We start from the raw sequence: 25,428 nt of genomic DNA, 5'->3' as shown, positions 1-25,428 counted from the left end.
AAGATGGTCAGAGGGATGGAGCACTTCTCCCATGAGGAAAGACTGAGAATTGGTTTTGTTCAGCCTGAAGAAGAGACTTCAGGGAGACCTTACTGTGCAACCTTTTAATACTTAAAGGGAATAACTGAAAAACTTACTTAAAGGGAGATAACTGAAAAACTAAGAGAACTTTTAGCAATGCCTGTAGTGACAGGACAATGGGTAACATTTTAAAACTCAAAGATGGTAGATTTATAATGGACATAAGGAGAAATTCTTTCCAGTGAGGGTGTTGAGACACTGGTTGTCCAGAGAGGTTGCGAATGCCCCATCTCTAGAAAAGTTAAAGGTCAATTTGGATGGGCTTTGATCAATCTGGTTTAGTGGACAACATCCCCACCCCTGGCAGGGGGCTTGGAACCATATGATTTTAAAAGCCCCTTACAAGTCAAACTGTCCTGTAATTCTGAAAGATTTTGTAATCAGTACTGAAAATGATACATCAATAATCAGCTATTTTCTTAATTTGTAAATGGTACCTATCATTAAAAATACTTTTTTTCTTTTACCAACTGTAAAATTAAACATTTATTTTCTTTGGAACCTTCAGAATAATTTTATCTATTATACATATACCCATCTCTCCATCAAAAACCTAGAAGTTAAACCCTTTTTCTTTTAACAACCTTTTCTCAATGCTAACACTACTGATGTAGTTGATGATGTTGCCCTGATGTAAGAGTATGAAATCAGAAAACATTACATAAATGTAAGGTCAAATTACTATTTATATAATTTAGTTCAGTCAGGTTATCAAAGCAGGCTGCAGTGGTATCACTGTGCTTTGCGCTGGTGTAACAGGACCTACACATTGGAGATGGAGCAATAATAACATGGCACTAAGAACAACTTTTAGCTAATCACTGGGAGCTAACAACTGGAATTAGTCATTTTGGCACTTCTTATGTTGATGGATTACACTACTTCCAGAAGAAAATATGAGCCAGTATTTATCTTTAAAACAAATATGTTTACTCACAGAATCCTGCTTTTCCCTAAAAGAACAGATTGAAGCAATAGACTAAAACACAAAAAAACCCGTTTAAGTTACCTAAATGCAAACACAGGCAAGTACTAATGGGAATTGATTTTTTACTAGTTTTTTTGGAAAAGAAAACCTTTTCAGTGTCTACAATTTTCTCTGTACAGAGACTAGTAAAACAGTGTGATATTACCCGCGAATGTGATAGCAGAATTTATTTCATTCTTTTATCTGAATTCTCTTTTCTCCTAAGCTTATATTAGCATATTCCATCTGAACTGAAGTTCTTTGCAATCTGAAAGTAGCTACAGTATTACCAGAGCAGTACACAAAATTGTTTTCTTGGCCTCATGCTCTCTTCAAAGTTTCATCACCGACACTGTGGTAGGACATGTAGATGATGGCCTGCATTCAGAAAAAGTAGGCTGCATATTTTAATCAATAAACACACCATCCACTTGGATCCTAGTTCTTTGAAGGAAGGAGATATGCTGTGGGTTTTTTAGTTTGCTTTGGACAGGTTCAGGATTGTGGGCTGTTTGGAGTTTTTTTTATGTTATTGTGATAGTTCATATGCTCAGAGAATATGCTGAGTTGGAAGGGACCCAGAAAGATACTGAGTTCAACTGTGGGCCCTGCACAGGGCACCCTAAGAAACCCACCATGTGCCTGAGAGCATTGTTCAAATGCTTCTTGAGCGCTGTCAGGCCAGTGCTGCCACCACTTCCCTGCGGAGCCCATTCCAGTGCCCAACCACCCTCTGGATGAAAAACTTCCTGATACCAACTTAAACCTCCCCTGACTCAGTTTCATGCTGTTTCCTAAAGTCCTTTCAGTGGCCATGAGAGTGAAAAGAGCAGTGTCTGTCCTTCCTCTTTCCCTCATGAGGAAGTTGTAACTGCAATGAGGTCTCCCCTCAGTCTCCTGTTCTCCAGGTTGAACAGACCAAGTGACCTCAGCAGCTCCTCATATGGCCTCCCCTCAACACCCTTCACCATCCTCGTGGCCTTCCTTTGGACACACTTATTGTTTAATATCCTTCTTATATTGTGGCACCCAAAACTGCCCCCAGCACTCAAGGTGAGGCCGCCCCAGGGCAGAGCAGAGCGGGACAATCCCCTGCCTTGTCCGGCTGGCGATGCTGTGCCTGATGCCCCCAGGACAGGGTTGGCCCTCCTGGCTGCCCAGGGCACTGCTGACCGATGTTCAACTTGCCATCGACCAGGACCACCAAGTCCCTTTCACCGGCACTGCTCTCCAGCCTCTCATTCCCCAGTCTATACACACAACTGGGATTGCCCCATCCCAGGTACAGAATCCAGCACTCGTCCTTGTTAAACTTAATACAGTTGGTGATTGTTCTGCAAATCTGCGAAGATTAACGGAGAAAATGATTCAGGCTAGTTTTAATCCAGGTTAGGTACTCAAGGCAATTCACAACACACCAGCACAAATACTGTGTCACCACCAAGGTGGTGCCCCAGGGAAGCAGGTGGAGTTACTGCTTTAACTGATAGTGAAACTATTTCTGTTAGCCATTTGTTTTTAAATGGCTTAATATAACTACTGAGGGAGAAAGACATGGGTTAAAAAGTTTCTGAGATCACAGAGGCTGTTTCTCATATTGAAAAACTTCTCTGTTCTTCAGATTTCTGAGCATTTCTTGTTCTAATATTAAAAGCTGCTTGGTATCTTCATCCAACACTACAATTTTATTGGTTCATTTACAAATTCCTCTGAGACAGATATATTTTTGTTAAATACATAAAAATTTGATTGGTACTACCCTCAATGACTGAAGCCCTTAAATACACAAATATACATACCTTATAAAAAAAACAATCAAAATCTAGACTATTAAAGAATAATCCAGAAAGCCTTATTCCAATTATCAAGATCACCAAAAGAACAGACCATGTCCATTCCTCTTCTAAGTGTGCTAGTCCCAAGGCAGAGAAGTTAAGTAGCTGCCATTGATAATGATTATTGCACATATATCTGAAAACACGTGTCCTCTACTGTGCCCACCTTCTCCAAAATAAAAGGGTTACCCTCTCTGTTGTATCGTCCTTCAGAGCACTACAGACTACCTGAAAATACTTAAGCTTGTCTTAATTACTGCTGCATTTACATCCACATTGCAGACCAGAGTTGTCTGACCCAAGCATGGCACTTGCCTATTTACTAAGTTCATGCCTGCAAAATCTCATTTCTTTCTACTTCTGTAAGTAATTCAGAAACAGGTACAGCATCCTACAGCATTTTTAGGCCTCCCTCATCCCCCATGGACATTCTAACATCTTTGTCTATGGCTGATAAAGGTCTTCACAAAGGAACCGACATCCTCAGGAAGTTTGGTCTCCATCTGACGATGAAGTATCTTGTATCTTCAGAATGGTAGGACTAGTTCACAGCCTTTTCAAGGTAAAGTTATTACCAGCAAAGGCTCCTGGGCACTGTAAAACTTGAACCAGATAAAAAATATTCTTTCAAATTGATAATAGCTGTGCACAGTAGTGGTATTATCTTCATATATCCAGGCAATGAAATCCTGCCTTTTCACCTTGTAATTTAACAGAAGACCTCCAGGACTGCTTTCATTGAGACAGCTAAATTAAAATTCTATCAGAATTTGTTTACAAACTGATACTAAAAATATCAGCTGAGAATAAATGGTAGCAAAAAAGAAATTTTAAAATAGAAGAACTTTTTTCAGTTTATTTAGCTTGTGTTTATTCCACCCTGATCACTTTCCTTTTTTTGAGCAAATATAACTTTGGAATACAAAGAATTAAAAAACCCACAACTGTTAAATAAAAATATGTCAAGAAATTCAGGGCTAGGTGAATATCCTAAATTACTTGGGAAAACAAAGCGAAACAGAAAATAGATTTCAAATTCCTCATGGTTTTATAAGTGGAAAATGGTTTTCCCACAGACAGTAACCCAATGTTTCCTAAATTTTCCTTCAGCTTTGGCACCAGGTGATTCTTATATGGAAAGGCAAGAAAATACTTGCCTAAGACCTGAGCAGATTAATCCCCACAAGAGCCATCTTGTGGAAGCCAGCTGCTTCCTCAAGGGATCACATTTTTTACATTTGAAGGAAAAACTTGGTGCATCAAGACCATTAAGGTCAGAAGAAGTTTGTGCACTTGGCTAAAGGTTGTGGGGAAGAAAAAAATTTACATAGGGCTCTTGTAAGAGTATTTTTGCACACATCCTACATGAATATACACAGGTGGAGAGCACACAACAATGACCTAACCAGAAACAGGACAGCCACAACAGCATGGCACTACCCAACAGCAAGCAGAGATCACGACTAGCCCTCTACTGAAGGAGAATTTAAATCTGGAGATACAAAGTCCTTGTATCAACAAAAAACAGTTTAACAGCTTTACTGAACATTGAGTAGGTTAAGAGCATGACCCTGGCATTTCAGGCCATTCTAGACAAAATTGTGTCCCTAACTGATTTGAGTTTCTTGTCATTCCTGATTACATGGAAAATGTGCATACAACTAGCTACACATACCTCACTGTCAAAGGGAGTTCAGACATACAAAAAAATTGGTTATTGAATAGGGATACATTCATTAAAGATCAGCATTTTCAGAAATAACTCAGGAACAATATGAGATAATTGGTGCTGCTGTTGTTTCACTTGCTGCTATAGATGTGGCCTTGGAAACCATCATTCACCCCAAGCACTGGCAAGATTCATATTAAGCCTAAACTGCTGATTATTCTGCTGGTTTTGACTTCAATCAGAGATTCACAGAAGGATTCACAGAATATTCTGAGTTCAAAGGGTATCCTGTGAATCCTGTGAAACAACGGCAGCACCTGAACCTCTGTGTGAGACCTCCAGTCCCCTCACGGTGACCACAGCGATGCTTTTGGACAGCCTTGGGCCAGGAACTTCCCTCTAGAGACAGGGCAATACCACACCAGCTACAGAGCAGAATCCTGACACAGTCTGAGTTACTGTTATTAGATACAAACTTACAGACTACAGTGATATTTTACCACAATAATGACTTTTTCATTACTTTTTTACATGCACTCAAACACAAAGAAAAAAAAATGTTATGCTTCTCTCCTGATCCATGTGCTTTCAGCATCAGTGACCCTATGATATTACAGCTTCAAGCACATTTGTTGCTCCCCCACTTCCATTTTAGAGGACAACTGACCCAACAGTGCTAAGATTTCATACATGAGAAAAAAAGCAACGCATGATGGCAGTAAAAACAATACAAGTTCCACAATTCAGAAATTTAGTCTGTGTATAAACCCAAGAACAATTCCTGTGTGCCAAGAAAGGAGTCCAATTACACGGCAGCCTCTTTTGATAGTTATGCTCTAAAAATTAAGCTTGAAACCAAAATGGAACTAAAAAGTTCTGCCTTGGAATAGAATATGTCAAAGAATTTTCTTCAGTCATGCTTCCTGCATACTCTAAAAAGGCAAAACAGCCATTCTTCTCCCCTGTAACATTCAGCATCCATTTGATGAAGCACATTGATAAATAGAAATAACTGCAGTGTATATTTACTTGGTTTTGATTTAATAAAAAAGTATTTGGATTGCAAGTATACTGCAATTTTATTAATTCCCATCTGTCTGTAAGACATACTGCACATCTTCCCTCATAAATTTAGACATTTTGATTTCAAAACATGAATACCATATTACCATATTTACTGTTATCCAGGCTATACCAAACACACTTTCAGCAATATGGCATAAGCAAAACAGTCCATTCAATGTAGAAAACATAAAATAAACTCTACAGCTGGGCTCAGTGCTGTCTGTGATTTTCTGATTCAGTCAAGTCCTGCAGTAGAGTCATATAAAATAAATCCAGGAGCTTTTTTATAATGAACAATGTCATACCTTACAAAATTTTTAAAGTTACATTTTCCATTTTATATCTATCAAAAATTGCCTAAGATGTTTTCCCAGGTAGAGAGGGGACACTGGGGACTTCTGGCACTTAAGAAACACTGCAAGGCACATGTGGGAACAAATACTGGTATTTCTTCTAAAAAAATGAGAGCACTGAAATAGTTTATTTTGACACTTAAATTGCCTTTCTTCAGAGGCAGCCAACCGTTAAAATACATGAAGTGATTCACACCTCATGGTGCTACTGTTTCAGGCTTCTACGCAGATGAACCATTCTTCATCATGGCATCCATATTTAGAGGTTTTCTTCATAACACTAACAGAAATCATTTCTAAAACAGAGAACTAGCTGGATGTCTATGATTAAAAGGAATTGCCAACATAGTATTTTTTCAGGAGATGTAGCTTATATTAGGTGTATTTATTATTTATCTTCTAATTTAAGCTTAAAATATTCCTGACACAGAACACTACATGCATACAAAATAGGGTTCATGCTGCTTCATTTGCTGTTACATTCAGGTTTTACCAGCAGAATTCTGACAACGGAGTTCTGCTGCTTCCCACCCTCCCTGGCAATAACGCCACATTTGCAGATTCAAGAAAAATCCTTCAGTTCTGGGAAGATGACGAGTGGGGAATAAGGAAAATAACTTCAAAATACAATTAAAAAGAAGCTCATTCCATGTAACTAAACCAATACTGAAAAATGAACTTGAAAGTGATTAAAAAACAATGACTTTACAAAACATAATTTAGTAACAGGATTTTTTTTTTTTTGAAAATGCAGCTATTTTTAGCTTTCCCTATCAGATCTATAGCTCGGTTCAGGAGCCTGTAATACCAGCATGGATGCAAGTCTTAAGTTTAACGGAATTACTATTTTGTGCTCACAGAGAAAAAAATTTAACGTAGAATAAGGCTTAAATTAATAGCAGCAGCTGCAATACAATAATAAACTGTCAGTACCTCCTTGCCAGATGAGTAATTCAAGTAGTTCTTCTCAGTCACTTTTCATATAAAAGCATATAAAAAAAAAAGAGGGAGGGTATTTTATAATCCAGGTTTTTAATCATTAAATTGAGGTCATTAAATTGAACAGGCCAAGAAATAAAAACTATGCCTTAATGCCTAAGTGGGCTAACTTTTACTGTTGGAGTAGGAAGTCCTGAGATGTTCACTAAAGGAAACAGATTGTGCATGCATACCCCTGGCATTAGAAAGGTTTTCATCACTCACTAAACCAACAGCTTCCAATACGGTATTATTTCCTGCTCTCCTCCATTTTCCTGAACTATTAGAAGGAATGATTCTATCCCTAAATTGAGAGACTTCATGGTTATTCTATCATAGAAGTTTAAAACTCCACATAAAAACTCATGATTCAGAAGTCAAGCATAATTATATGATTGTGTAAGAAGGGGTGGAACCAATATTAAGTAACTCCATAAGATCTTTTATCTATTTACTGCAGCTTGCTTCCAATGGCTTTAGCTGCACATTCTAGAAGTCTATCATAATAGTCTTCCGTATATAGCAGAGGGTGCTAAAAGTAACCTACAAAAATCTATGTCCTAAACATGCAACAAATGACAAGGTTTGTTTCCCTAATCTTGCACTTAACATAATCAGCACTAAACTGAAAACAGATACTAGAATAAACGAGTTTCAGAAACCACAAGGAAAACCAGTTTAAAATTATTTTCTGTACGAAATAGAACATTTTCATAGCACAGACAAGCCAAACGTTCATATACTCCTCAATCAAAACCTGTGCTATTGTTTTTAGAGCATAATCTCTTTGAAAGTATGCACATGCACACTACCGTGAGTTTATCACTGCAGCACTTTTCATTTCAAACAAAGGAAAAATAAAGAGGGTCAATCAAGTTGTACAGTAGCAACAAACACAAGCAGATTTCCAAATTCACAGCTCATTCAATAAAAAGTAATTTCCAAGGAACACCCAAAGATCCTTCTCTCTATATATTCCATACTAGAGTAAATCTATGCTGTTTAGATAGCAGTGTTTGATATTTAATCAACAATTAAGGTACAGACTTTGGACAAGTACCTATAACAGCAGTGACACAGACAAAGAACAATGAAGTGTTACAGCCTTTAAATAGTAATCAAGATTTTAGTTAAACTTTAAATAGCATTTGGAAGAAAGTGTGGAATTCCAGCATTCTTTCTTCTAGTTATTTATTTATTTGGCAACAGTAACAGTCAACATTATGTGTTTTGAGATTAAAAAAAGTTAGAGTATTCGCTAAAGCTTAACTTTTCTTCTTTCATAGTTGTTCAAACCTACTTTCATGCTTGTATGTGACCTCTTCATTTCCTCCTGAAGAAAAGTACAAGAAAATTCTTGTGTCTGGATGAGTCACCCAAACTTTATCTTGCTTTATGTAGGATACTGTAATTCTGTACTTTAAATACAGACTAATAAAATCAGTACCCATGATCTAGAAAAGTCAAAAGGTAATAAAGCAATCACTTGGTTACCTGAGTCCTCAATATTCAGAATTAAACACTTTCGCATAGCTTACTTGTGATCATCTTTTTTAATCACGTAAATCCATTCTAAATATTAAATTATTCTCCAGTACGTGTTAAAAATAAAACTTCATCATCTCCATCTAATATTGTTGGAAATAAAGAAAGATTTGTCTGAAGCCATAAGGTGACAGCAGATTAGGGTTCAGACCCTCCTGCACACCATTCTTTCTATTCTCTGCCTGTACCATCTGAACAACACTATCCTAACAAAAATGAATGATGAAATGACTATGGAATTAAAGTAACAATGCTGCACACTAACATCATAACTCATTCGTCTCTATCTGGGCACACAGAAAACACAAAGTATGTGATTGGTTACTTTTTGCAAAAGATTTGACTTAGGTAAGTCATTCTACATGAAATAAAATTAATGGAAGACAAGCATAATCAAAATCCCACTGTATGTGGCACCCAGATTGTTTTTCTTCTCATGTCTATCACCTTCTGCACCCTACAACAAATGAAGCAGAGACTGCACAGGAGGCATGTTTCACATGACAGTGAAGAAATCTGTGTCCATCCAACAATTAAACTTCATGATACTTCACAGACGAAAAAAGGCCCCTCTCTCAATAGCTGTAACTGTAGCAGATGAACACGGAGAAAAAGCTAAGTCCATACCACATAAAGCACCCGTTACAGACTGAAACTATCCAACCTAGTGAAACCTGGACAAAATGTACAGAATCACATTCTTCCAAATATTCCAACCCCTCTGCACATTAGAGGCCCAGTCACCGGTTTAAGCGTACAGTCTTAAAATTAGCAGGTAATGAATACAACGCTGCCAATGAAGGATGCACGTGACGCTTCACCTGCACTAAGGCAGCTGGCGCGTGCCCGGGCACACGGGCGCTCTCCTGGACACGCGGGGCTGTTCGGACACTGCACTGCTGCAGCAGCAGGAGCTTCACACAAGGCAGGTATGCCTTGGGAACTGAGCACTACATTCAACCTTGTGTTTACATTGCCAATAGCTCATTAAAATAAGTTTATTACTAGCTGAGTCTGCCAATATAAACATAGTATTCTTGTTCTTAACCAATGGGATGTACCAAGAAAAAAGTATTTTAAATAAATTTGCTACCAGAAACATTCGCTGCTGTTCAGTGTAACAGTTTAGAAGAATCCTTGGACACAATATAGCATTCTTCCCCCCAAACTCCCCATGCTTATGGGTTATAAAAATACACAAATTTTTTTATATCTTTCATTATGTAAAACTCTACTACCAAATTTCAATCACTTTCATCTTTAAAATCCAAAATCAGCTCCTCTGTAACACTGATAAAATTCAAGTCATATTTTGTAGATCAAACACTGGCAAGAAATCATCAACTGATAGCTGTGGAGATTGGCTACTGAGGGAGCACTTTTCTTTCTTTTTAAATTAGGCAGCTTTTGTTATGGATTGCATTACTAGACAAGGAGCCAAATGCTTTGACACTGCTCTGTCATTTGTTAGAATTGAAAATGTACTTTAAAAAACAGGTTCTGATGAGCATTTGCACACATTCCAAGCAAAACTGAGACTAGTAATATTCGGAAAAGTGAACAGTTCCTGAATTTTTATTCCTGCACATATAAAGCAGAAAAAAACTCTGCTAATTTTATAGTGTAGGTGTAATTTTGTTTCTCTTGTTACAAAGATGGAAAAATTAAAGGATACTAATGACACACTCTGCAATCTGATCAACATAGATTAAATACTGGGAGTGAACATTCCTATCATGAATACACACACGTGAAATCTGCATGCATTTAGTGTGGCAGTAAAAGGAGTGAAGCTGAGCAAAATGTTCTTTTTGCTTTCTTAAACCAGAAGTGAAACACTTTAACCCTAGTGTGGAATACGACAGAATATAAAAAAAAACTGTCAAAAAACCAGAACTAAAAAAACTGGTAAAGGTAAAACTCTCAGAAAAATAGAACTATCTTTTTCCAGCTAACTATACTGCTATCCACAAATCCATCAAAGGGGAACAATGAACAAAAGACAATTCTGTTTCCTTAAAGATCATCTTTTTCAGCTCTACAGTAGATGCTCTAAAATTACAGCTCAAAAATAGAACATTTATAGAAAGAGTTAGAAACGACGAGAGAAATAACAGCACAGGAAATGTAACAAACAAGAAAAGATTATTTCTTCAAGAATAGAGAATCATCTGGCCTTTCTTAGTGGGCAATGAATTTTAGATCAGATCTTGCTAACTGCTACACTTGCATCTCTTCCCTGTACTTGCTGGCTCAAATTAACACAACAGATTGTTCTTGCTGATTCCAAATTATGTGTGGCAATAAATTCAGGAAAGTGAAACAAGTTTCATATTAAATATTAAATACTTAGAAAGTTCCTAAGGCTAAAATCCTGCAAAGGGATACATTGTATCAGCCATGATGACCTGGAGACCCTGAATTAACAGAGCTCAGCCTAGTGATCTGCTTCAATTAGCACTCTTGGTAAAAGGCTGGCATCCACTCAATTGATGAGATCGCTATGGACAGATGCACCTATTGAAAGCATGAGAGTCACAGCCTATCTGCAACCCACTTTTCAAGAAGGGTAAAATTCCAGGGTCTTGATGGCAACGATCCACATAGATGAACATCTATTCATGTTCAAACTAGTGTAAATACACAGTTTACCTGTCAGCTTTATTTAACAAAGAAATAAATGGCAAATTAGTTCAGTTTTGGTTTGTGGGTTTGGGTTTTTCAGGTTCTAAGGCATGTGTATTCTGAGACACTTGAGCACTCTCCTGCCAATTATCTGTCCATTTCTCAGTCCACCATGCTTGCATTCCAGCATAGCCCAGCACAGTGCTCACAATTTCAGTGCTGCATTGCCTAATTAACAGTTTTAAGAGCTCCTTCTTTCAAAGGCTGACACAACCATAGCAGAGCAGGCAGAATATACCCAACGTTTTACACCTCCAGTGCAACGTCAAACTTCAAGCTTTATGCTAAAATCCTGATGCTTGCACTGAACGAGTGAGTCCAACGGCAGACACCAGAGCCTTTCTCTGGACAAGCGCACTCAAGCAGCTCCAGCCCAGGCAGAGCACTGCAGGGAGGAGGATGGTAAGATTTACCAGAGCTGTTCGTCACCACCACACAACTCAAAAGTTCAGTTCAGCATGTGCTGAAGTGATACAATTACACACGGCAAGGAAGCGGAGGTCTGGATTAGTTTTACACAGCCTACAGTGACCTATCTGCTCTAGAACTAGAGCAGATAACACTTGCCAACACACCCCTAGATAATGTGTATTAAATACTAACAAAAATAACTCAGTTCAAACTGTAGTTAGAGGTCATAAGTGAAATCATAAATGCCCAAATGTATTTGAGTACCATTAAGCTCTCCTTAAATTTAGTTGTCAACTTGGAACTATTTGGTAGGAACGTATTTATAGAAGGGTTTCTTATGGATCACTCAAGGCCAAATACCATTAAGTGCTATCATCCATGTGTTCATGCAGTACGCATAAAAATGTCACTTCATTAAATTAGTGGATGACACAACTAGCAGAAAAACAAATAATAAGAATATGGTAGCTTTACAAAGTAATCTGCATGATCTAAATATAATACAGAAAACAGGTTTTCATAACCACTAATGCACTGTTACATGCCCAAAAAGAGTAAGAGTATACCACAGAAAGCTGTGACAATGACAAAATTATTTATTTTAGCATAGGCAACCTAACAACAGGCTTTCAACAAGACACAGTGAGAGAAGGAGCGCTCAGCCGACGCCTCAAAGAGGTTGCAGTAACCAGTTCCCTTTGTGCACGTCTTTGCTGACAGGTATCAGACCAAAACCGGAAGAACCCCAGCAAGTGCTGGCTGCGCATCTCACCTGTGCTAATGGGTAGAAAGTCCTCCATGATTTTTTTTTATTTAGCAGAAAAAGGATGGTAATAACCATGCCAGATATTTCAGCTGGTTGCTTGTTTTTTGCATTTTTTTATTTTGCCTTCATAATTGCCTGTGAGAACAAACTAAATGCAAAGTTCTCCATCTCTTAATGCCTCTGAATTGAGAATGCATCATGTCCTTTTTGAAGATATGCTTTAATCAAACAAAAAATTATGCTCAACACAGGCATTCATAATAAGTGTTAAGGCACACAAGACAGCAAAAATCACATTAGAAAATCTAACAGTTTTTCTTGAGCCCCAAAGGGGGTGGGAGGAGCATAATCAATCAATGTATTTGGCTTCATAGATTCTCCTGCTGAATTAACAGATGGATGTGGTCAGCCATCCTGTGGTCAGGAAGGTACGCAAAGGAAGTCTCTTCATTTAGAGCCACTGAATAAAACATCTCTTGATGACAGTGGAATTGCTATCTAGAGAAGGACAGTTTATTACCTCAGCTTCTCACATCTTTCAAATTACGCCATGTGTTATAGATTAACAGCTACTTTTTTGCTTTTTACGGCTTCCCAAAAATAAAGCATGCACACAAAATACAGAATAGCAGCTGTTTATGACTTTTTACACTGTAAGGAAATGAATTCCATTTTGAATTCCATTCCACATTTTTAGTTTTGGTTATGTTATTTTTGGAGGACGAAACAGTGGCATTCCAGCTAGCCTTTTTAAGATGCTTTCCCTGACTCTTAGTTTGTGTTGCTGTATTTCTACTTTTAACTGAAAACACATTTCCACTTTTGATAATTTACACTGAATTGTAAGCTGTTAAGTACACAAGTAAATTTTTCAATATGAATACGATGTTTTCATACTCAGACTACTTAGCAGCACACCAATGCAAAATTAATGTCAAATTGCATAAAGCAACAATACCAGAGACCAAAAGAAAAAGCTTTTACAGGAAATCTGTTGCAAATTTCCTAAATAAGAATAATAAATAGTTTATTATTTCATACACAGATATGTAGAATGCACAAGCTAGGAAATTTGGTTGATTAGCATTATATTTTACTTGCTGCTAGTTTTTTAAACAATACTTACAGACAGAGTGCAGAGAACAGTGATGACCTTTACCGTAAAAAAAATCCATTTATAATCCAGCTAACACTCTCCCATGGTTTGCTTTCTCAATATATTACATGAAGCAGTCTACACTGGTAGCATATAAAACAAACAAACAAAAAAAATCAAGTTCTAAGCAGCCCAGTCTAAATTTTGTAGCTAGGATTACTCTTCAGAAATATATTTTAGTGTATTCAATCTATGTCCAAGGCATGGGAGGTGAGAGAATAAAAGAATCACGCTGTTGAGTATAAAAGCAGAGTGTGAAAAAGTCTACTGGGGTTAAGTATTAACCTGATGCATTTTTCAGAACGACTGTACTATTTTTAACTGTTCTTTTTTGGCCACAGGTCAAAGTTTTCCTAGCAAAATACCAAAGTGAAAATGCTGGGAGCGAAGCCCAGAGGCAGCTCTCTTTGCTTTGGCCTAGGCAAAAACTTATCTGAATCCAGTCAGATATGTAGCACTGTTTCCCACTCCCCTCCACTGACTGTGGCTGTCATTATGCCTCTGAACATCTATGAGAAGAGTAACACAGCACTACAGCCTCGGGAAGAACATTTTTCAGATGTTATAGGAAATTCCTATATTCTCCACACAGCACAGACATACATTCTGTTCAGTCAGTTCCTGTATTTTTGGCCAAACAGAACTGAGTCATTTGAAAGCACAAAAAAGGACACAGTGTAAGTGCCTTGAGCAACTCTTGGAAGGACTGGGATTTATTCCCCCCTTTTCAGCTCCTCATAACTGGGGCACATTGGAAATCTTGGGGCAGACTGGAAATACAAGATTTGAAGACGCTAAAGTTCAGTTAAAATACTAGTTAAAATACTAATAGTTGTAATACTAATAGTGAAAATAACGACAATGATAACAAATAGTAATAACAATAATGATAATAAACTGTCTTTTGCTGCCTTTGTAGAGTTCAGATGTTTTAAATGGGGAAATCTAACTCCTTTCACACTTCTTCCCGAGGGCATAGATTTCTCACTAAAGTAAATTGTATTTCATACACTCACACGGAAAAAAAAAATCTGAAACAGGAGACAGACGAATCAATTTGCCCCAATGAAAAATAAACGTGACCCTACTGGACCCCCCAGTTACATTTCTCCCTTAGGCGTGTCCCCTTTTCCTGAATTATTTCCACATCACACAGCAACCTCAGCTTCACCAGAGGACGTTCCACAGGGGGTGAGCGATGGGTGCCCGGCAGCGCACACAAAGGCAGGTACTTTGAGGACGGACACGCTGTGATTACGAGGCGCGAAAGCCAACGGTGCGAACGATGCTGGGAGGGAAAACAAGGCGCTTTCCTCTCCCCGGATCAGATCTTGCCAGGGACGTTTCTCACTTTCCCCCAAGTAAGATGTACCTAATCGGGGAGCGTTCGCTCTCCTCTCACAGCGCCGTGCCCGTCCCCTCGCTCAACACAGCCCTGGGGGCGAGGGCCGCTCCCGCCACCTCCCCGCTACCGGTGGCCCGGCCGGGGGCGTGGAGAGGATCCTTCGTCCTCCCCCAGGAAAGCTCTTTCAGGACGCGGGAGCCCTTTCCTTCCTTTCCGTTCCCTCCCGCCCGCCTGAGGCGAGGGCAGCGCTCCCTTTGTTCCCCCGCCCAGCGCTTCCCCCGGGCGCGGTCGCCCCTCACCAGTAGGCTCTCCACGTTGACCGGGGAGCGCGGGTCGCGAATCATGGACTCCAGCTTCCTCTGGCGGCCCTCGAGCATCCCCGCCGCCGGCTCCAGCGCCTCGGCCGCCAGGGGAGCCGCCGACATCTTCCCCGCCGGCTGCTGGCTCATCCTCCGGCCCGCCTAGTGCCGGGCCCGCGGAGGGCACTGCGCGGGGCCGCCCGGCGGGCCTAGCGCGGCGGCGAGCCCGGGAAGGGCGGGGGCGGCGAGGCGGGAGCGGAGGGCAGCGCCGCCGGTGGCCGCCGCCCGGGCATGAAGGGCGAGGGAAAACGGCCGCTGTTGCGCCGGAGCGCGGGGAGAGAGAGCTGGAAGGGAGGGACGGAGCGCTTCCCGCCGTGCCCCCGCCTCTCCCTGCTCAGGGCGTCCCTCGGCGGCCGCCGCCTCACTGCCCGCTCCGCCGGGACATCGCTCCGAGGGCGGGTGGAGGCGGGGAGCTAAGGGGAAGCGGCTGCCGCGGGGTCGGGCTCAGAGTGCGGCTCTCTCTGCAGCGCTCGCCGGCTGCTGGGGCGGGAGCCGCGATCCCGCTGGCGATGCCGGTCTCGCTTTCCCTCGCCGCTCAGGCTCGGCCCCGCCGCTCTCTCCGCGTTCCGCCCACCCCCGCCCCGGCCCGGCCTCCCGCTCCCCGACCGCGCGCGGGCCGCCTCCCCTACCCACAAGGCCCCGCTGCGAGCGGCGCTGTGCGCGGCGCTCGCTCAGTGCCCGGCTACAGCGCTGGGCTCGGCGGGGCCGGGCCGGGCCTGGGCAGGGCAGCCCCTCAGAGACCGGGCTGTGTGCGTTCTGGCTCATGAGACCTCACCCTGCCCGCGTGGCGTAAAGCGCACAGGAAAAGAAGCCAAAAATATTTGAGAAGGTGGGCGAGCAGCGTTTCAGATAGAGCAGCAGTGCTCACGGCGTGAATCACAGAATCCTGGAATGGTTTGGGTTGGAAAGGACCTTAAAGATCATCTAGGTCAGATTGCTTAGAGCTCTATCCAACCTGTCCGTACCACGTCAGAGATGGGGCATCCACAACTTCCGTGGGAAACGTATTCTAGTGCCTCACCACCCTCATGGTAAAGAATTTTTCCCCCAGTATGTAATCTAAGCCTACACTCCTTGAATTTGAAACCATTTCCCCTTGTTGCTATGTGCTCTTGTAAACAGTCTTGCCCCATCTTTTCTATAAATTCTCTTCAGGTATTGAAAGGCCACACTAAGGTCACCCCAAAGCCTTCTCTTTTCCAGGCTGAACAACCCAGATTCTCTCAGACTTTGATCACAGGAGAGGTACTCCATCCCTCTCCTATGCGTATATCCTACATGTATGAGAAGGAGGATGGAGAACTAGGCAGTGAGGAGCTGTGCTGGGGAAGGGTGCAGGCCACCCTCATGCACCCAGAGGAAAATGAGCCTCCACACTGTGCTGGAGGTGGGTACAGCCACCTTGCCACACTCAGCGGGCACTTTGAGGAGACAGAGTGCTGTTTATCAGACCCAGGCAAGAGAGGCTGCAGCAGGGAGGGTGTCACTGATGCCCGAGTTGTGGCTGCAGGGATGGAGGTGAGGAGTTGGATGGTAGGGATGCTCCATGGAATGGCATGTGAAGTTTTGGCCAAACTATGATTCCAGCAGACCTGAGATGTGGCTGCTGGGCAGATGTTATGGGGCAGAACAACAGAGACTGTGAAAATGTCATTTGCCGAGGTGGAGGGACCTCAGGGAGGAAAGGTTAACGTTTTACTGTGTTGACTTTCAGCTGATAGCTGGACGTCAGTGAGCTGATGTCAGAAAAGTGGCCCAATATTTTAACTTTAAAGGAAGAGGAGAGAGAGTCAGAGAAGTAAATATGTGAGTCACTTGCATGGCTTTGAACGAGATCACTCTCAGTGATATTCTGAGTCAGGGCCCTGGTGCTGAACAATTCCCAATTTTAGGGAAGGTCTGGTCTGAATATCGACCCAAACCCCATAACTGGATTCTGTTTTTACAGTCCACTGAGTCAAAATCCTCAAGCCTGACAGAAACACTCACACGCATGAACATTTTGAAGTCAAATTGGGCATTATGACTCACGCTTTGCAGTGAACCGCATTGAGTTTGTGCATTTTCTGAAGGAATTGGTGAAATCTGTTTGGGAGAGGCACTGGTTATTTATGTCTTAGGACTACTTCATCTTCAAAACAGATTAGAATCTGCTTAACTGCAACACCACCAAAAAAAATCACATAGTCTCTTTGAGCAGTTTACTTTGCTAGGAGATAAAAGAAGTAAGTGTGACAACGAGTAGGGTTGCTACTAGGATTATATGTGGGTACTAGATGGGTCATGAAGCTACAGAGTCTAGCAAAACAACAGATCAAAGCTCTGAATTACCTAAGATGAACATGATTTCTTCACTTACAGCCTATTCATTGGCTAATTTTTATAAGTGGCAAAACAGAAACATTCTTTTTTAAGAATATTTTTTAAGGGATTTAAAATAGGTTTGGACAACAGACCAATACGAGGAGTGTGTCTCCAGTGATCAATAAGGAGCTTGTGCTAAGTTCTGTTACTGTCAACATTGATTTTGGGGGTGATTTCAATGCACTTGGAGTTGGGCACCAGGTGATGTGGTGATCTAAGGTCTTGGTTTCCTCTTGGCTATAGGCAAGGTGCTTATCTTTTCTTCAGTTTTTCTTATCTATCTATAAGCTTCATAAAAACTGATCCTTAGCTTATGTGATTAAGTGACATTGTTCAGGGTACTATCTAAACAAAGGTAGCAAAGAAATTCTTAAATAAGCATAACACCCATTTTTACATAGAAAAAAAAAGTGTGATTGTGACTTCAAAAGCAAATGTGTAGAAACAGTGCCTTCTTGAAATTCTTGCCCCATAGATCTATTCTTCCACCCCTCAGGAGATATCTGTTTACTGACTAAACAAGTTTTACTCTCTTACAGGGACGAATTGACAGCGGCAGTCAGCTGAATTCCTTTGTATGACATGAATCCTCAACAAAATCCTCAGCAGAAGATTTATTGCTGGTTATAAGTGACTAAGTGACAAAAAAAAGTACTTAGAAAGTCAGATTCCTCTCTCAGTGTTTGCAAAAAAAACCTGTTTTAACATGCCCTAAAGGAAAAATAACACCACCTTCTGTGGTCTTTTTACAATTCTACCTTTTCTGCCTTCAGTAGTGTAAATCTCTCAGGGTATCACCTATTCCTACAATGACCATCTAAGGAAGAACTGTTCCTACTCGCTCTGTGTATGCCAGTTTTAAAGTCCCATGCAATGAATTGTCAAATGCTATTTACCATGTTTTGTAAGGCAAAGTCCAAGCCTTCCAGCATGCCTGCTGCAGCTTTAAGCCTGTGAGTCCACAGTTGGATCTTTCTTCTCTCTGTCTGCTCCCTGAAATGCTGTTGAACTCTTTAGATGTCTACAGTCCAAATATGTTTTAGGGGTCCCGAGGCAGTAGGGAATTTGCTATTGACCGTTTTCAGAACTGGCTACATTTATAGGAACAGATTTGTAAGAACTTGGGAAATGAGCCTTATTGGTTAAAAGCCATCAGCTTCAGGTTGTTCCTTTAGGGTATTCCATAGGGCTCAAGCCTGTGCAGGGAGAAGAGGGATTTGGCTTTGGACCTCATGCATGCTTTCAGTACTATTGCAAAAGAAGCAAAAGGAGACAAACTACCCATGTGTATATCTGTCTTAGGAGAAGGGGCTGTGCTTTAGCACTTGATGCTGGCTAAGTAAGGCTTTTGAAAATCCTCTTTTCAGGCTCCCACTCTGCAGGTATTTGAAGAACATAAGAGCACTACTGACAGGGGAGTTGATTCTACTAATAGCTGGTGTCTCTAAAATTTAGGTTTAGCATCTCATGTGGATCTAGTCCATTTTTGTGTTTTGCATGTGGGAGAACAGATATATAGAAGAGTTAAATGAGTTGCCAGTGATACCATGGACTACTTCTGTCTAGTGACATGAATCAGCTCTATCCCAAATGAGAACCAAATTGTGACAACAGAGTAGGAAGGACAAAACACCCATCAATAGTCCAAGCAAATACAGTCTTTGAAAGCTGCCAAAATCAAACCATATCAGACTGCTACAGGCAAAGGTGCATAACTATTGTCACTTGCCTGGGATGCTGCACTGATGTTGATCAGTGTTGTTGTGATGGAAATAGGACAAGAAGTCATATTTTAGGTAATGAGGTCTTGAGACTTTGGAGGGTGTAGCTAAAGATCATCATTCTACCTCCAGAAAATAATGTAGATTTATGTCATTAGTACAGGGATTTCTTTACTTTTAGATTCATAAATATGAAATAGGGGTGGAAAGGAATGTGGGTTTTGTTTGTTTGTTTGTTTTAATTTTCGTTTCTCCCGTGCTAGTGTTCCATCAGCCTGAAGGTTAATAAACTATTTTTTTTCTGGATTAAAAATAAACTTTTTCTTCATTTTAGGTTATTGAAAATGGACAGGAAGAAAGGTACACAACTTGTGTATCTAGGAATTATGCTTTTGAAGGACTTGCAAAGTCAGCCACAGACTTAATTGTTGATATACTGATTCCAGTGTTGTCTTGGGACAAAAAAACCTCCCAGCATTGTTTAACATTCTTTCATTTAATTCATAGTATAGCATCTTTTGCATCGTAACTAGATGCTTTAAATACAAGCAGCTTTTCAAACCCCATGCTTTTCCAAACCAGCCCTCAGTAAGATTGACACTACCACATCAATTACTAGCACAGGCCAGCTATAAAATTACAAAACCACTCAGCCATCTGTATAATTAAATGCAAACCAAAGTAATCAAGCAAATATTAAAGAAAATGTCTTCATCTGGTAAGCTTTGTAGGTAAAGGCCTATATCTACTGTTCTGCTTGGGAAGGGATATACTTTTGTCTCTGAGGCTGTGCCAGGTAGCTGCTTCCCACTTTTTCAAACAGCATATATAGCTGATAAATACAGAAATATTAGTTGGTACTGTCTGTTGGTGTGTTAAATTCAGTATCTTAAGCACAAATACCAGAGAATCAAGAAAAGGAGGTGTGAATCAAAAGTGGCTGCACAATGCCTGGGTGTGTCCTGATAACACAGGACTTGGTCTCTGCCTGGCTCTTAATTGCTTACATAATCCTCCCCAGCTAAATAGCATTACTTTTGTTAATGAGGTAGTTTCATAGTTTCTTGGATGCATTGGGAAGACAGAAGTGAAGCTGTGAATCTAGGTTAATTGAAATGCTTACGTGATGGTGATGTGCCAGATTCTCTGCTGTAAGTCTCAGGAGGAAACTTGCAGTAAGTGTAGCTTGGAGAGTAAGGACAAAGTGACCTCGAGTTTTCCTTTGCTGCTTTGTGCATTTAGGTGAAGCTTAGGGCTCTGTGGCTCATAGGTGTAAGTCACAGCAGTTTGAGAGGCTGCTGTGATTTATGAAATTCTTGCTGGTTTGCTATTAGTAGGCTGTTTATGCCTCACAGTACCTTGGAGCAGAGGAGGGCTTCTGCCACTCTTCTTTCTGCTGTGAGCATTATCTCTAACAATTCCTTTACATGAAACATTGTAAAGGTTGAAAAATCAGAAACATGCAGGAGTACAAGGCTGCTGGTCCCTTGGAAGTGCTGGCCAGAGCGTCTCAAAGCTATCTCTGCCTCCTTTTAATTAGGCAAGGGGACTAGGGATTGATTCAGACCTGTCACTTGCATGCCTGTGACCATCTCTTCCAGTGAACACATACCTGTAAGAACAGAAGCATTTCTGATAGTTTATTATGTATTTAAGATCAAACATTTAGCTACTCAAAATGGAACCCAAAATCCAGAATTGGGGAAATAGGTTCCATATAGAAAGTCTGAGGAGAATCGGGAAGGGGTCCCAACTGGATACCGAATGGGACTTATAAGAAATGTGGCCAAAGCCCCATGTTTTCCTAGATGAGACATAATCTGAACCAGCATGTCCATCCTGAGCTGAAGTAGAATTCTTTAGCAGAGCAAGAACCCATGTACATATTCTCCTTTCTCCATCCTGTGGCAATTCCTGTTGCACAGTACACCTCCAAATAAAGTTCCTAGACGCTATCTTGCAGGTTGGGGTTGGTGTGTGGTTTTGCCTCTTTAAGGATGCGTTCTGCTGAACAAGTCTTCCTGCAGAAAATTGCGTTAATAAGAAATGGGATGCCAGGAAGAAAAGGCTCTGTAGCCTTTTGATGAGAGCACTTAGCAGGATGGAGGCAGAGGTAGGTAGCAAACTTAGTGACCTTCACAGTTAGACAGCTATTGAGTATTTTTGGATTGTGATCTTGGATTTTGGTGTAAGGACCACTGTAGGCACCTAATCAATCCTTCTTTTGGTCTGGCCTTTTGCCATAAGTATGCAGGAACTGGCTTGGAAAGTGACAGTAAAACCCTGGGCACTGAATGCTCCCTGCCATTAGGGAGAAATGCCAGTAGAAGATGACTTGGATAGAACAAGCTAAAAAAAGATGATTAGTGCAGCGGTTCTGTGTGCATCTCTGAATACCCACATTATGTGTCTCTGCATTACCACTGTCATTCCTACGATCTGCTTTTCATCAAGTCTTAGCTACTGTTAATTGTGGGGAAATCAAGCCAGCTGATACTGGGGTGTAAACAACTACAGCTGCTGTGCCTGCTCTCAGGGATCTTGCAGGGGCTGTAAGATATGAATAAGAAAAGTTGTGAGTGCGCAAGTGAAGACACAGCTTTGTATATAAGGGTTTAGAGTCTTGGAGAAATGACATTTTGTATTTAAACAGCATCAGAGTCAAGCAGCAGGGAAGGAAGGAAGGCAGGCTGAATGGATTTTTTCCTGCTTGGAAAAAATACGACTTTTCTATCTGTTCATTTGTCCAACAAGGACAGTATGTTTAACTACTGTTATTACTAGACTTGACTTGACTGTCAAATAGTAAATGGGATGACTGTGTGAAGAGTCTGGCATAGAGGTGATCTCAGTTTTGCTCCAATCTTTGGTGATGGGGGGCAATACTAAAATGAAACACTACATGGACAAGAAAAATTAAGGTATTAGAAGAGGTAGTTGCAACCAAATTGGAAGAAAACTTGGAAGATTTTGATATGAGAAGGCTGAAGTTAGTGGGAATTATTAGAGGACCTTTCCATGTACATTCTTTGTAGGAGAATAAAACATTCTGAAGGGTATCATGCTATTCCCAAACTACAAGCTCACTTCATGTAGGACAGCAATGCCTTATGGGGTGAAACAGGGGGGTAGGTATTAGTTGAATCCTTGAAGATTTGGACTGGTAGGAATTACAAGGACCAGTCCTGGTCCATCTTGTTTAACTTTTTGAAATTGGAACCTGTTTGTTTACCAGCGTGAAATCCAGGAGTGTGCTGCTGATGGTGGCTGTTTGCAGAAGATAACATCAATAGAGAGTTGAGGGTTGGGATATTACTTGGAAGATCTGGATCAGCTGAATGATGGGAATGATAGAAACAGGACATTATTGAATGGTACAGTCTATAAAGAGATGTGCCCTTGGGGACTAGTAAGAAATTCTGATGTAATGTGGGAACTTACCATTTGGAAATAGCTGAGGAGAAGTACTTCAGGCTTACGTTAGCCAACAAAAAAGTGGAATTAAGAAGTATAAATGGTATTGTATACCATCCCTCTCTCAAGCGAGATAGGGTAGGGCATGATCAAGTGAAAACACCGGGGCATAAATAGTTCAATTCATCTGTTTTGGAGAAGAGGAACTGAAAATGGGAATTTGGCAGAGATAAAGGAACAAAGCAGCCTGTTTTATGTGAAGTGGCATGAATAACTCTGTTTTCTAGATCCAGCAGAGGTGAATGAGTGTATGGTGGTGTCTACAGATACACCAAAGACAGCAACCAAGGAGTTTAAGAGCTCTGTACATTACAGAACAATGCTGGCAGAAGAGCATATGCAAGTATGCAAGGTCATGAACAAGCTTAGGTGGGAAATAAGACTGTTTCTAGCTATTTACGATGGGGGGGGTTGGTACAACCTTCATGCAAGTAAAGGCAGCAAGAAAATACCTGCAGTGTATCAGTGCACTTTGAAAGGGCTGTTAGATGTGGTGTCTGGTACCTCAGGGACTGCAGTCAGGAGCTCTCAATGTCATTTTCAGTTCTTTATGTGGCTGCAGACATAAGGGTTTGTAAGGAGCATAGGGTAGCCTTCATGAAGGTGCTCAAACTATTTCATGATCACTTAAAGAATTGGTGGAAATTGCATTTTTGTTCAAGAACTGCAGTGAATGTAATAAAAATCAGCACAGTTTGAACATAACTAAACTGACTATGTGTCCTTGCTGAAAGAAAATAACCTGAAGGTTATTTCTTTGCATAAACCATTAAATGTTATGTTTTAATCTGATGTAGAATATTTGTTTTGGATGCTTGAAAGAATGTCATAGCATGGATATACTTAGAATAAGGAAATCCTACTTTTGTCCAAGGGAATTCAAAGCAGAATTCTACTTCTTAGAAAGCTGTCCAAGGATTCGGTATCCATGAAGCAGGAGAAAGAGGAAATTCTTCCTCAATTGAAGCTGCTGACCTGCACAAAGGCACCAAGTTTGTTGGGTCAGCGAGGGGGAGCATGAGAAGCACGGCTTCCTACCCTGGGAACCAGCCTGCTCCCTTGGAAGGTGTGTCCCCATCCCTCGAAGTTGTGACAAAAGGAAGGTGGTCACAGGAAGGGCTGAGCGTGGCCTGCCTCAGCAGAGCCTCTGTTAATGGGTGTCTGCTACCTGACTAAATGCTCTGATCGTTGAGCTGTTGGGTAACTGGGGACTTTCCTCCAACACAGTTTATCCCCTTTGTTTTTTTTCCAGCCAAAACTATTCAGCAAATTTGAAGCAAATAGTTTAGACATGACCGAAACCACATTTTCCAGGGAATTAACTATTAAAATAAATAAATAAATAATCCAATTCTAACTACTACCTCTTTTAAAATCCATGATGCTTCTTTTCCACATGAATTAATTTTTTAAAATTAATAAACGTAATTAAATATAATGGTTCGACTCATCTACCCAGGGTAGTAAATAAGGGTTCCTTACATATGCTGTTCTGGAGTGCACAAGGTAGCACTTAGAACTAATGCTTATTTCTTCAGTATACCCATATTTTCCTTTTTTTGCAGCCCCTTTCATCCTATCAGTTCCAACAGTTGATCCCTGTAGGAGAGGGAACTCTTCTCTATGACATTTTCATGCTTTTCTAGTCAACTAATATAAACTAATAAAAAAATAAAATACTTTTTGCACTGAGCCTAGTGCTAACTTGTTGGCAGTTTAAATAGATTGCACCATTCCACTAGACACAAGCTAAACTATTGGAAACAAATAAAGGAAAAAAAGGATATAACTAGATGTAGTCATTAAGAGTGATCTTAATAGTGTTAAAACTATTTAACCAGAACAAGGTGGGGTTGGATTTAGATTATTATCAAGGTCCTTTCTAACCTAAATGATTCTGTGAATCCATGACTGTATGATATTTGATCAGCTCTCTTGGACCTTGTAGCACTCCAGCATTGCATCTCATCTTTCCAACTGGTAGTGTCCAAATACTCTGCCTAGACCACGCCGAGCAGCCCTCTGATACATTCGTTGCAGCATTTCTAAGGGCTGTTTGATGCCGTGTGTGATTTGCAGCTGCTCGGGAATGTGAAGTGCCGGTTTGGCGCTTCAGAAGCCGTGGAAGGATGGTTGTAGACATCCCTCTAGTGGCCCCGCAGCCTCCGGGAAGCCGGGAGCAGCTCTGGCATCCCCGGGCTCAGCAGGGGTTAGATGTGCTTCTCTGTGGAGCTGGGTCCTCTGCGGGGCTGGGGAACTGACATACACAGATAAGAAATGGCAGATAATTTCTTCCTTTTTCCGTTTCACCAGTTTCCCTGGAAACTCCACACCAGCTCAGGGTGTTTATAGAGTGTTTGTTTCACACAAGCCTAAATACTGGAAGGATGAACCCATTTCACTGGCCACTGTAAAAAACAAATGTACTGGGACGTGATATGAGGAAAGGGTTAATCCTGTCTCTAAGCTTTTTTAAATGTCAGTTTATTTAACCTAGAGAGAGAACAATTTTGTCATCATTGAAAAAAAAGACAAGTTATACTTGAAGATTAATCAAATGTTTCAGATTTCTTGTCTCTTTAGTACAAGACTGATAGAATACCAAAGGAAGAAAAAACCAAACAAAAAAATATATGTAAAATAAACATAAGGAA

The 25,428-nt window shown here is 40.8% G+C and overlaps 1 protein-coding gene across 3 annotated transcripts in view; it reads right to left on the bottom strand.

Moving 5' to 3' along the window:
- The window catches only part of ROCK2 (Rho associated coiled-coil containing protein kinase 2), a 110,594-nt gene extending 94,816 nt beyond the window's left edge, over nt 1–15,778 (bottom strand). Inside the window, exon 1 of one of the 3 annotated variants that reach the window (XM_042032998.1) lies at nt 15,156–15,778. In XM_042032998.1, the coding sequence (XP_041888932.1) occupies nt 15,156–15,305 (150 nt within the window). In that variant the 5' untranslated portion in view covers nt 15,306–15,778. The remainder of the gene's footprint in view (nt 1–15,155) is intronic. The other 2 variants (XM_042032995.1, XM_042032996.1) reach the window with 2 other exon arrangements.
- Nucleotides 15,779–25,428: the final 9,650 nt, after the last annotated feature.

Source organism: Corvus kubaryi, unplaced genomic scaffold (assembly GCF_017639235.1).
Source record: "Corvus kubaryi isolate FWS band 111438036 unplaced genomic scaffold, C.kubaryi_AGA036_p1.0 37354, whole genome shotgun sequence".
Taxonomy (NCBI): domain Eukaryota; kingdom Metazoa; phylum Chordata; class Aves; order Passeriformes; family Corvidae; genus Corvus; species Corvus kubaryi.
Note: the sequence above shows the minus strand (reverse complement) of the source record. Positions and strands in the feature narration are given on the sequence as shown.